The sequence below is a fragment of the Pituophis catenifer genome, unplaced genomic scaffold (assembly GCF_029215685.1).
Source record: "Pituophis catenifer annectens isolate HBS135680 unplaced genomic scaffold, rPitCat1.0.hap2 SCAF_6, whole genome shotgun sequence".
NCBI lineage: Eukaryota > Metazoa > Chordata > Lepidosauria > Squamata > Colubridae > Pituophis > Pituophis catenifer.
Window position 1 is genome coordinate 43,555,700 of NW_027256886.1, and position 13,937 is coordinate 43,569,636.

The 13,937-nt window shown below is 38.0% G+C and overlaps 1 protein-coding gene across 2 annotated transcripts; it reads left to right on the top strand.

Moving 5' to 3' along the window:
- Positions 1-55: 55 nt before the first annotated feature.
- POLL (DNA polymerase lambda) lies at positions 56-12,896 on the top strand. 2 transcript variants are annotated; one of them, XM_070944916.1, is made up of 9 exons: positions 56-71; positions 1,843-1,994; positions 2,255-2,549; positions 4,309-4,450; positions 6,069-6,377; positions 6,919-7,092; positions 7,692-7,820; positions 10,728-10,896; positions 11,428-12,896. In XM_070944916.1, the coding sequence occupies exons 2-9, from the start codon at positions 1,886-1,888 to the stop codon at positions 11,790-11,792; spliced, it is 1,692 nt and encodes a 563-aa protein (XP_070801017.1). In that variant the 5' UTR covers positions 56-71; positions 1,843-1,885; the 3' UTR covers positions 11,793-12,896. The 2 variants fall into 2 exon arrangements, with proteins under 2 accessions (XP_070801017.1, XP_070801016.1); XM_070944915.1 differs by lacking the exon at positions 56-71 and adding an exon at positions 76-128.
- Positions 12,897-13,937: the final 1,041 nt, after the last annotated feature.

Here is a 13,937-nt window from a genome sequence, read left to right on the forward strand (position 1 = left end):
CCGGCCCTTCGGCCCTGACACGGAAGGAAATGCCGCGCGCGGGTCACTCTTGCGTCACAGCAATACCGTTGGTAAGGGATCGTTCCCCTCCTCGGTATCGTTCTCCTCGGCCTCTCTTTGGACGTTGCGTAAGGGCTCCCCCCCCTTCTCCAGCCAGAGGGGCAACGAAGGTGGATGGGTGGTTTTAAAGCAGGGCGGCGCGGCGTCCCTCAGTCGCCTTGGAAGAGCGGCAGTGGGCTAGAGAAGCGCCACGGTGTTTTGGCCACGGCTGTCAGGAGCCTTTGGCTCGATCTCACCCGGCCTCCCAAATTCAGAATCTCTTAAGCGGGTGGTCTCTGGACTGCGGTGAGCCGGGCTCGATTAGAGCAGCGCTCCGAAGTGATGCAAAAAAGTTGCCTCTCTTAGTCTCTCCACTCTCTCTAGGGCGGAGTCCCACAATCTGCGTTGATTTCAAGAGCTATAGTCCTTACCTGGCATCTCTTGTAAACCAAAGTTTATGGGAAGGGCATCTGAGTAACGCTAAATTGGGCAAGACTCTCCTGGGTGTACGCATGAGAGATTTACTTGTAGACACTTTTATTTTAAATCAACTTAAGGTGCAGTGCTGATACCTTTTGTTTCAGTTCCTGATCAAATTGTCCATTACTTTTAATAAAAGTCTGTGCCATTTGGTTTAAAACGTAACTATCATAATTCTTAAAAGTAACAATATCGATATTATTATTATATTTAGCTGCTATACTTTTCGTCGGCAGTTTTGTCAGAGAGTTTGATCACAGTTTCCTGGCTAGAGATTGCAGAATGCCAAAGTCCCAACAAATTCAGATTCTCCAGTAAAGTATTTTCCAACTCTTGGAGTGGTCTCTTAATAGCATCCTTTTAATGAAAGAAATTGAACATTGAATCTGGGATAGAAGAACCGTAGCTTATAGTGTTTGAGCACATGCTTTGTGTTCAGCAAATCTTAGGTTCCCTCTCTGTGGTCTTTACTTCTACCAGGGAAACTTAGCCCAACAGTGTTGATACTACTGGACTAGTGATCTGTCTCGTAGGTTCTAAATCCATAAAACATTTCCCAGCTTAATACCTATATTTATGGATCATAAGTACCATACTGTCCTTGCTCCTCCTAATTTTAGGACTCTGTTCATCTAAAGTAAGACCAGCCAGATGTTTCAAGGAAAGTTTCAATTTTTTTTTTTAATTTGATTTATATGCCGCCCTTCTCCGGAGACTCAGGGCGGCTTACAATGCGTTAAGCAATAAGAACTGTTTCATATATGATACCGTTCTGAAACCAGGAAAACAATATATAGTTTATTATTTGTAATGTGGATATGATATACATTATAATATATTTTACAATTTTACTCTCAAGTAAAAAAAAAATTCTATATGCTATACCAAGGAGATCTTGTAAAATCCCATGGTTTTCTGTAGCACTCATATGACATTCAACATTGATTTTCCATCCCAGACCTATTCTCTCTGTTTCCAATTGTCTCCCTAAACCAAATGTATCTGCTTATCTTCTCTAACCTTCAGCAAAATAACATTCCCAGTAGTGCTAAAAAATATAAACTGACAGCGGCAAATAGATATAAGGAAATAGTTATATATAGTTACCAAGTACATAAATTATGAAATGCTAATTTTACCGATCTTCAAATGTATTAGATTAGGCACGATGAAAAGGGCCATTTCTGTGACTGACTGAGTGGGATATGTACTAGAACTGTTAATCTGTTCTAAAATGATGGAACATTGACAAAAGGATACCTATTAAGAATTACCTGTCATTAGAATATATTGTTATTTTACTTTTCCTTCCTCCATTTTCAGCAAATCTGCATTCTCCTGTTAGGGAAGGAGACATCTATAGTTCATGGAACCTCAAGGAATTGTCAAAGCTTTCCGCAAACGAAAGAAGTTGAGAGATGAGGTACACACTGCACCTTTAAAGATTTGGAAAGAAGAAACCAACAATCAGCAAGGTGTATTTTTTTCTTTCTGACTTTAGTCATGTGAAGTTCTCATGGTGTGGCTTGCATTACTGTTAATTCTTTCAGAGAAATGACTTAATCCTTAAAAAGTTCAATCGCTAAGATGCAGTAATATAACAACATGAATATATGTGTTATAAAACACTAACTTTCGTTATATTTCATTAAGTGATCAGATTTTCTTCACTCTGAAAAGATTTGTAACCTAACCCTATCTTGCTGATCATCTTTCTCTGTGGTATTTTTACCAGGGTGGTTGGAGCCAATCATAGCTTATGTGTTGCAAGCAGGAATTGGCCAGGCCAGGGCTGAGATCTTCTGTAAGCAGATCATCCACAATGGAGGACACATCTGCAGCCAGTTCTCCCCAGATGTGACACATGTAATAGTAGATGAAGACATGGATTTTGATCGGGCTTTTCGGCTCCTCAAACTCAAAAAATTACCTCAGGAATTGCAACTAGTTAAGGCATCATGGCTGAGTTCTTGTATTACAGCACAGCAGATCTTGGACACTACTGACTATAGACTCATTGTCCCAGACAAGTAGGTCTCTTTCTTAAATACTTTATCCAGTTTGAATGGGGAAGGTTTATGCAAAACTGATAATCCATCTTCAAAATGTAATAGAAAAAAGAACTTCATTCGATATTTTTAGTGTAACCATTGGCCAAATATCCTATATTTTGATAAGGTGACTGAGAAAGTGGTGGCTTTGATGATTTGGATGCTGATTTTCTGAAGTGATTTTACTGGATATGTTATCTGGGAAATGACACTGAACCTATTTTGGTTACTGTAGTAGATGAGCTAAGAAAGTAGTCTCCGACTTACAGCAGTTCGTTTAGTGACAATTTGAACTTACAATGGAACTTACAATTTTTTTTTTCACATTTACAACCATTGCAGCATCCCCATGGTCACATGATCAAAATTCAGATGCCTAGCAAGTGACTCATATTTATGATAGTTGCAATATCCAGGGAAAAGGAAAGTCAATGGGGAAGCCAGATTCACTTAACAACTGCAGTGATTCATTTAATAACTGTGGCAAGAAAGGTCATAAAATGGGGAAAAACTCACTTAACAAATGTCTCACTTAGCAACAAAAAATTTGGGCTCAATTGTGGCCATAAGTCAAGAACTACCTACGTATGGGTGGAATGTAATTGCTATTTCTCTTGGACTTCTCGGTAGCTTCTATAGCATTGATCATGGCATCCTTCAGGTCAATGGGTTATATGGTAATGTTGAGCCTTGAGTGCACTGTTTTGCAGTGATTCCAATTCTTCCTCTTAGAATTATCCCAGAAGATGATGTAGGAACATTGCTTCTCAAATGTAGATCATTCACATATAGTGCTCCATGGGATTCTGTCTTCTCCTCTGTTGTTTAACATCTACACGAAAGCAGTCAGGGAGTTTAAAAAAATTAAGCTGAAGTGGATATTTCAACAAGACAGCTGTCCAAAACATGCTCTGAATCAAATATGTCTTTCTTATTAAGTACATATTTGATTTGTCTGTTGATTTGTTTGAAATGGGCTCCATATTCCACAAAGGTGAATATTATTGAATATGTGTGAGGAATCTCAAACATATACCATGTGCAAGGAGATGAAGAATATTTCTGAACTAGAAGACACTAGAATTAAAAGCAAAAATGGGAGAAAAATTCTTCAGTCTATCCTTATTAGGGCAGCTGTAATTTTTGCCAAAGGAGATGATATAAAATATTGAAAGAAAGGACACCTATTTTTTTCCCTTTGGCCATATTCACTGTTTCTTCATTTTGAATCTATAAGTAACTTCACATAAATAATAAGTAAACATTCACATTTTCAGAAAAATATGTTTGACTTCTGTTACTTTATGAATTCATTGGCATTTTTTAATTTGACAGCAATGCCTATTTTTTTTCACTGAATTGTACCAATGTATGGTTGCAATGATGAACAGTGTGACATAGTTGAAAGAGAGGCCAATGGTATGTATAGGAGGCCAAAAAATACAGCAGAAACCTTAGAATTGGTTCTGTATAATTACAAATACCTAGTGGTGTGACTAATAGAATGTAAGTACATATGATCATCTTTTCATTCCAGTATGTGCCTGTTTAATATAAAACATTTGGAAATCAGAATAGACTCTTCACTAAAGCAAGTTTTGAAAAAAAATCACGTCTTTTGGAAGAATATATGTCAAATGAATTTCCTAGCCCTTTTTCATATTGTTCTTCATCTGCCTTTAGTTGATAAGAGAAATGCCTCAAATGCAATTATTTGTTGTTTATTAATTCTTGGCAGATATCTGGATGAGACAGGCTTTTCAGTGGAACACCCACCGTTACTGAATGAGGATAAGATTCACCCCAAAGCAGAGAACACAGTTACGGAACTGAAAGAAGAAACAAACACTGAGATCATGTCTTTCTGTGATACTGTACAGGTAGTCTTTGATTTACGACCAGTTGTGTAATAATAGTTTGACGTTAGGACGGCTTTGGAAAGGGTGCTTTAAAGCACTTCTGACTCTTGTAAAATGTTGTATGCCTCCCTTGCAGTCCCACAATCCTAATCTGGGTGCTGGGCAACCTATTTATATTTATGATCGGTTACCAAGTGCGCAGCAATTTTGTGATTACCATTTGCAATCTTCTACTGGTATCAGCTCTTCAGACATGGGGCCGTAGGAAAAAATCACAGAGCTAAAATCCTTTTCTTCCTGCCCCTCTGTGCCTGCAGAGTGCCCTAGTGCTAAAATCCTTCTCTCCCTGCCTCTTCACTTGTTTCCTGGGAATCTGTTCATTTAACTATGTATTGTGCAATTGCTTAATGACTGCACTGTGAGTGCCAAGATTGCGGTCATTAAGTGAATTTGTTGTGTAGAGCATTTCACGTAACAACCACTTCATTCGGTGGCTGAAATTCTGGCCCCAATTTTGGTCATTAAATGAAGGCTTTCTGTAAATTTCTAGGATCAACAGGAAGCTGCACAGGTGAGCCTGATTATACATTTTTAGGCTAAGCCAGGGATTTTCTGTTAAAGTTAGCCAGTGCCAAACTCTAATCTAAGGTTATCTTACTATTAGTGATCATGAAAACAAATCTCTTAATTTATACTTTTTTTAAAATCCAAAAGGTTTTTTTTATTTATATATTTTAAAATTTAAATATTTAAAAAAACAAACTTAGTAAAAATCAAAGTATCCTTAGTAAACCTAGGCTCATAAAACATCTCTTTTATTTACGTTTGTTTTTCAGAAAACTTACAGGGCAATAGAGTAAAACAATATGCAGTAAATTATTTCTGTTATCATGCAACCCTCTGTTCAAAGTATGTTGATGTACATTCTGCCTTTATTTTTTTTTTCTTTACATTATTTATTTATTTATGAAATTTATTTGCCACCCATCTTGTATCCAATGACTTTGGGTAGCTTACAACATAATTTCATATATTATCTGGACTCCACTGAATAAAAAGTAAAAACTATTGTCCAATATTTTTCTATTCTGAGCTTCCTAGTAGGGGACCCAAGATATCTTATATGGAATGTTGGTGCCTTCTTATGGCTATAGAATGTAGAGATGGCAAATACCAGTAACTGTATAACTTGGAACAAAATATTCATTATTACTTTTTACCATATTTTAAACATAGAACACTTTTACTGTGACTATCAATTGTATTTTGGTCATCCCAGATATTTTGCCATCTGTACTTCCTAATTCTTGATCACCATTACTAGGAACATAAATTGTTGATATGAAACTGCTAGTTCAATTGATATTTGCTTTGACTCTGGGTTTCTGTGATTATTTCTCATGGGTCTTAATTCTGCTCTGTATTTTATTTTTATTTCTTTAATATAATTTTTATTGAAGAAATTTTAACAAGATAAAAGCAATACAAATATTACAAAAGAAACAAAGAAAATGAAGAATTGTGCCCCATACTTTACAATGTCTATATATTGTTGCAGAATGAGCTCATATTCTGTGATTGGATAAATGATCACTCAATTTCATTGCTCCCTCTTCTGCTTGTTCTGTGTATCTCAAAGAGGACATTAGATGATGAAGAAATTGAAGAGGACAAAGCTGTTGTCACTCTGGAAGAACTGAAAGCGCTAAAGTCAGGCCAAGACCTGAACATTTTGTCAGAAAGCTCGTCAGCGTGCCGTTCCCCTGGCAAGTGGGTTTGTGCTCAATCTTCTGAGAGCAAGAAAATTAATCATAATCAGTGCATTACAGAGAAGCTGGAAGTGCTGGCTAAAGCCTACTCTGTCCAAGGAGACAAGTGGAGGGGTCTAAGTTACATGAAAGCTATTAATGCACTCAAGAGTTATCATAAGCCTGTCACATCTTATCAGGTAAATGAGACAATGTACTAAGCATGTCTGTTTTTCTGTTGTATATTTACTTATTCCAAGGTATCTGTACTTTTCTGTCTTAGTATTTTTTTCTGCAGGAAAAGTTCCAATTTGTGTTCTTTTTAATGTTATATAGACAGGTAATTTCAAACAGCTGTGGCCTGCATCCTACTTACATATCCCTATTATTTCATCCTGCTGTTTGGAAAGTATTTTACTAATTCTACAATGTTTGCAGAATCTTTTATCAAGATTATGCTGAACTTCTGATCTTTTGAAAAAAGTGCAGAGAAAAGCTGAAGCTGCCTTGAGATTCAGACAAAAGATCTGTAGGCCAAAAGTAAAAGAGACAAGGGGGTGTTTGTAACACTTACATAGTTTTCTAAATGCTAATAGTGTTTTTTTTTTAGGATGGTGGACTGTATTAGAAAGTTGGGTGTGCACTTGGGATAATGAAACACAACATACCTAAAATACTCAAAGTAAATCAGTGTTTGAGCTTTGCTTTGAACTACTTGCTGTTTCATTATTCTCCTTTCAGGAAGCCTGTAAGATTACTGGAATTGGAAAACAGATGGCAGAAAAGATCGTAGAAATCCTGGAGAGTGGGCACCTTCGAAAACTAGACCACATCAGAGACAATGTCTCAGTGCTAGAACTATTTTCCAATATATGGGGAGCAGGAGTAAAGACTAGCCAGATGTGGTACCAGCAGGTAATTCTCTATCCTCTATATAGCAATAATTCTGTGGTCATTGCCTTCTGTTTGTTCATGTTATATCTTTGCTGCAAGGCATATGAGTTTATATTAGTATTGCTACTTTTTTAGTTATGATTTATTCAGTGGGGGGCTTCCTCTGGAGATTTTATACTGTCTACATAACGCTAGTATCCTCTCTTCCTACCTTATAGTGTGTATAAAGATATAATGTGTTAACTTTATTTGTATCAATCTTTTTCCTTTATTACCAATAGCAACAGTTTACGTATTAACTGTCTTACCTTGCAAAAGGGTCAAATTCATACTGAACCACTATGGTGTTTTCCAGTAGCAACTCCATGAGTGTGTGTGTGTGTGTGTGTGTGTGTGTGTGTGTGTGTGTGTGTGTTTTGAATGAATGAATGCTCACATGTTTTGAGCTTCTGTTCATGAAAAAAATGTATGTGATTTGCAGGGAGAAATCAGGACAATATTACAAACAGCACATCGTGTGTTGTCATTCCTGTTACACCACATCAGTGGTGGGTTCTCGGTTCTATGATATCACTTATTAAGGATTACTGAAAACAAAATCTGTTACGTGTTCTGCGCAGGGTTTTCGCACTCTGGATGACATCCGCACTAGGGCCTCTCTCACCAGCCAGCAAGTTATCGGCCTTAAATATTACGAGGACTTCTTGGAACGCATGCCACGGCAAGAAGCTGCTGAAATTGAACAGACTGTGAGTACCTTGTTGAAACTAGAGCAGGATGTTGACAGAAGATCATAGGCAATTTTTCACCAGATTTTAATCATAAGGCTATTCTGTCTTGGTTTTATTGATGACTCTTATTTTTTCCACTTGGCAGTTTGCCAAATAAAACATTTCCAAAGGGATATCATATTGGAGGTTTTATGTATTTAAACACTAACATATTTTCTATGTTGATTCCACCCATCTTCCAAACTTATTACTGGCATACTTATTTTTGGATGTTTGGGCATCCCCCCCCCCCTTTTACTATTTGAAATGCTAAAACTGGGAGTCACCTTGTCCTGCAAAGAGCCAAGATACAACAGCAGGTATATATGCCTTAGATCAAGGGGTGAATGAAGGGGCACTTCATTATGTAGAGTGTAGAGAGTAAGGAAGATAACTTTGATGAAAATATCAAGAACTATTACCAAGGCAAAATGAGGAGATTTTTTTTTAATCCAAAGAAACAAGATAACATTTGGAAGTGACTCAGGCAGGCACCTCATTGATTCATAGGAAAGTACAAAGGGAAAGGATGTACAACCCAGACTTTCAAGGCTCTGTTATTATAGCTAAGCTTAGTAAAAGTAGTTTTAGTCTACCTGTGGAGTTGATTTCCCAGTCTCATCTTTATGTACCATCTAAGTCTTTATGACCTCATGTTCTTCACAACTGGAAAGCACTTTTTTTTTCCTTCTCTCAAATAGCACAAGCTGAAGAAGACTGGCTTAGCTTACTTCCTTTTATATACTAGCCATCCAAGCCATGACTCTTAATGAAACCTCCTATTTGATGCAGTGTTCTCTCTCCATATTTGCTCAAAAACAAAAGAACATGGCTCTAATCACATCCAAACTTCTGCCTATCAGAAATCAATTTCCCTTTTTAGGCATATTTATTGCAAAAATTGAAGATTTCCTTTTTCCAAAGTTGGAGTTCCTTACAATTGATTGAGAAAGAAATTCAAACCTCCTTCCACATTGATATATTATTATTTCTATGCTCTGCAAACCTTTGTACCTGACTTAAAATCAATCTAGTTTACCAACATCATTTCTGCTTTAATTTTCACTAATAAAGCCTTGATAAATTCCCAATATGTTGTGCCAATCCTTCTCCAAATAAATCTCAGATAACTGGTAGGATGATTGACAAAAATATCTGTGATTTTCCCTTGTTGCTCTCTTGGTAAGGAAAGAGTGCTTTGCACCCCTCTAGCCAAATGTTTTTTCCCCTTTGTTTGTATATGTTTGGGCTGGACCATACCTCAGGTTTATATATTAATGCAGCTCTTTAAATTCAGAGATCTAAGCCACATAAAAAAAACCCTTTTCATTGTTCCTCCTGTACAGTGGAATTGCCATGGCAGCACTGGGCAGCATGACGCTGTCACTCAGTCACAGTGCCTGCCCCTAAAGAATGCATAGTTGCCAGGTAGGGCATCACCCCTTACATAGGATTAAAGTTCTTTGGGGAGCCTCCGCCCTTGGGAATGGGCCTATTGTGGATTTGATGGGAATGGGCCTATTGTGGATTTGATGGAATTACTCTTCTCTTGCCTACCTCGAGGAAGAGACAAGAGAAAGAAGGGATTAGCTGCTGTCTGTCGAAGATCCAAGGTGCAGTATGGGGTTTGCTGCTTTCAAGAAAACTTAATTGGGGATGCAGAGGGGGCAGATCTGCATTAGAAAAGCCATGAAGGTGATTCCAAATGTTGCAGGGCAAAGGTTAATGGGTTTATTCCTCACTAATGAAGGATGATCCTGGAGACTGACAAGGGGCACTCATCCTCTAAACTGATTTCCTCCCCTCCCCCCTACTCCCTATGTTCTGAACCGGTAGCTATGTCTTTGTTTGTTAAAATGGATGATTGGCATCATAATACTGATAATCCTGCATACCGAAATAGCCTTCAAATGATGCTTTAATAAAGACAGTGTAGGAAAGGGGCTGACAGGAACATATCATTGGGCATATGCTTAATGGATTGGGAGTTCCAGTTCTTGATATTTAACTGCAGTTCTGAAAGAACAGTCAGGTTCTTGTACTTAAGATCCCATACATGATACTGAAGTAAGAGGTGCAGGCCTATAGCAGGAGAATCACCCATTCTCAGGAAAGGATAAATTGAATCCTTTTCATTGTGGAGCCTTCTGTGGTTCTATATTTGAAAAAGAACATATTAAATCTAATGGGATTTCCCTTTATTTCCATGATGCTACTTTACTGTTCATTAGAAAATATTTGGGTTATGGTGACACTTACTTTTCAGTTTGTTTTATTTATCATGCATTCAAGCAAATGAGATGCTAGGTCATTGAATTACTGGTAGTCCTTGACTTACAGACAGACTTACTACTGGTCCGTGCACTTATCATCACATGTCCCCACGGTCATGTGATTAAAATTTGGGCACTTGGTGACTGGCATGTATTTTCATTGGTTGCTGTGTCCTGGGGTCACATGATTGCCATTTGTGACCTTCCCAGATAGTTTCCAACAAGCAAAGTTGGAAGAATTGGGAGAATCCAGGTTCCTTTAATACTTGCTTAATGATTGCAGCAAAATTGGCAGTGACTCCATTATTTCATTTATTGAAGCTCCTGTCCCAATTGTGATTGTAAGTTTGAGGATTGAGGCATCCTTGGTAGTCTCTGAGCTTGGTTATTTTCTAGTGATAGCTTGCGATGCTAGGTAGCATTACTATCACTGATGATGTTACCTGGTTTTGGTAATGAAATGTCTGGAAGAAAACAACCAAGCTCAGAGAGCACCAAGGACGCCTCATTTCAACCCTGAGCTACAAATGCTCTCCTTTATAAGTTGAGAATTGCCGATATTACATTAAGTGATACTTGAAAGCAGTTAATTTCTCTGATCTGTCTCTTTAAGGTTAGAGAAGCTGCTCAGTCTATTATACCTGAACTAATGTGTATAGCATGTGGCTCTTTCCGGCGCGGAAAACCCACTTGTGGAGATGTGGATGTATTGGTGACTCATCCTGATGGACACTCCCACCAAGGAGTATTTAACAAACTGCTCAACATTCTTCATAAAAGTGGTATGAGAATATCAACTGGTTCTGTGGTGGGAGTGGGAGTTCAGAATCATATTCCTGAATGTATCCGCCTTGAGAACTATTTAAAGAAAACATAAGTAGGAATACAGAAGAGGCCTAGTTTTGTTGAGTTGATTTTGGCACTTTTTCCTAAAGCTGAATACTATAGACCAGTAATTGCTGTTATACTGGGAAAAGCTTTTCTTTTTCTTTCTTGGACTTTTGGGAATTATGACTGGGCTATGTATTGTTTTCTAAGGTATTTTTTTAACTTGTCCTTCATGTTTGGGGAGCCTGTTCCTTTTCTTTTGCTTTTAGTTAATAGCAAATGATCATGAAAAGGCAGACCAGGTCACTGTGAACAGTGATGTCCTGGTGATGTCCTGTCCTCCAGGAATGTTTCTTCCAATTACATTGATCTGGCAGAACCTGAGACTGATATAAGTAAGAGGGTAGCTCCTAGTGTCAACTTACTTCTCAGTCCTTTGCATTAATATTACAGTATTTGTCTCACGTATTGTGCTTTCCACTCAGGCTTTCTCACGGATGACTTGGTGAATCAGGAAGACAATGAAAGCCAGCAGAAGTACCTTGGAGTCTGCCGTTTGCCAGGCCAAGACAGGCGCCACAGGCGCCTCGACATCATTGTGGTGCCCTACAGAGAGTTTGCCTGTGCTTTGTTGTACTTCACTGGCTCAGCCCACTTCAATCGCTCCATGCGAGCCCTGGCCAAGACTAAAGACATGAGTCTGTCAGAGCATGCCCTCTGCAGCGGTGTAGTGCGAGGATCAGATGGCCTCAAAACTGGATCTGGGATTGTCCTGTCCACACCTACAGAGAAGGATGTGTTTGCTCATCTGGGGTTGCCTTACCGAGAGCCATATGAGAGGGACTGGTAAAGACAAGAAAAGAAGTAGCCCCAGTTAGCTTCAGGGAGATACGGGAACTTGCATGAGGTTTTCAAACATATACTGTATATCCTTTGCTTGTTTTCCTTGAGGCATATTTGCAAAGCAACGGACTTGGTGAGCAGTTTATTGTTTTCTCCAATTGGCTGTGAAAATCCCAAGATTTTTAAAGTCTTTTATTAGTTTTGAAAGATTTCAGTGAGAGGAAAAAAACTATGGACAAATCAACTCATTCAGTGTTCTGCCCCAGCTCCGGATTCTCGAGGATATTCACACACACCAACGGTCCTTATCAAATTTATTAAGTAGCAAGAATAAACCAAAGTCTGGCAAAGGTTGGCAACCAGCCCAGAAAAGAAGATACGATAAGACTTTTCCAAAACTGCTCTGATGATAATTACAAGTTGTTTCTAGCAAGAAATTACTAACTGTGTGCAACTTAAATAGGCTAAGGGAGTGGCCAATTATCCTCAAGCCTTACTCTCAAGGAGACCTCCTCCTCCTGAGTAGCCACTCCTGCTTTTGGCAGCCCTGTGTGCTCGAGCATTGAGGAGAGGCTCCTCCACTTCGCTCTCTCCACTTGAAGGAGCCTCTGGAGGTTCTGAAGGCCCTGGCTGAGTCTCTGCCTCTGGCACCACATCCTCTTCAGCCTCCTTGCTGTCCGACGCAAGGCTGCTGAACCCTACACCAGCCTCCTCGTCGTCAGGATCAGCCACGATCTGCGCAGGCCGCTGGCATGCCACAACATTCAGTTATCAATTTCAAGAATGAGAGACTATGATTGTAAATCATTTTTGCACATTAAAAAAAACAATTAATGTATACTTAGGACAAATAGGAAATGTACTAACTGAAAATTAGTACTAACTAATTTTCAATACATGAATTGCAGGGTTATCCTTACAGTATTTTGGAGATCTATGGGAAATACCACTTCAGAAGACTATATGTACATTGCAGCGTTGCCTGGAGGACTTTGGGCTAATTACACACTCAACCTAATCTACCTCATAGGGCTGTTGTAAGAAAAATAGGCAGGAGCTTAATGTACATCATCTAAAATTGTACAAAATAAAGATGAGATGTAAAGCTAAACATTTTAAAAATGCTGGGGTTGAAGGACAGAGCTTCCTCTTTTTGTCACCAAGTTGCTTTCTTGCAGGCTGCTAGAAATCTGATAATTTTCAGATGCTTGAAACTAGGCAGAGGGTTGCATGAAATTGGGCCAATAATCAAATATGGTTCTGGAGCTGCATTTGATCTATGGAAAGAAAAGGTGATTCATTATTTGCACTACATAATTCATTTCTTATTAATTAACTTATGTTCTGTTTTAAGGAATATATTCAAATAGTAATAATATCATTGAAACAGATTTCTAATTTCTAAAAGAACAATGAAAGAGTATGCAATTTCGACCAAATCTGGAAAATATTATAGGGAAAATATACATGAAACAAACAGCGAAAGTAATTTTGAATGATGATATGACAGACCAATTTGACATAACAAAAGGGGTCAGACAAGGCTGCCCACTCTCCCCTCTACTGTATATCCTATCTTTAGAGATTTTGTTAAAAAAAATTAGGGAGGATCAAGAAATCGAAGGATTAAAAGTGAGACGAGAAGAATACAAGACCCAGGCTTTTGCTGACGATCTTACTTATAGCAGAAGAACCACTAGAAGTAGTACCAACACTCCTTAAGAAAATAGAAGATTATGGAGAGGTGGCTGGTTTAAAGATAAATAGAAATAAATCAAAATTACTAGTTAAAAATCTGACAAAAACACAGGAGATAGATCTGGAGAATAGTACACAAATTGAAGTGACTAATAAAATTAAATATTTAGGCATATGGCTGTCACCAAGAACCTCCTCTATAAAAGAAAATAATTATGATAAACTAATAAAGATAAAAAAAGACCTGGACAATTGGAAAAACCTACAAATCTCATTTATGGGAATAATCTCTACTATCAAAATGAATACACTACCAAAATTATTGTATTTGTTCCAGGTTGCACCAATTAAATTAGAAAAAAAATTATTTGTGAGTCTAAACAAGATTATTTCTAAATTTATATGGCAGGGGAAATGTCCACGAATAAAATTAAAATTACTCCAGGATTCCAAG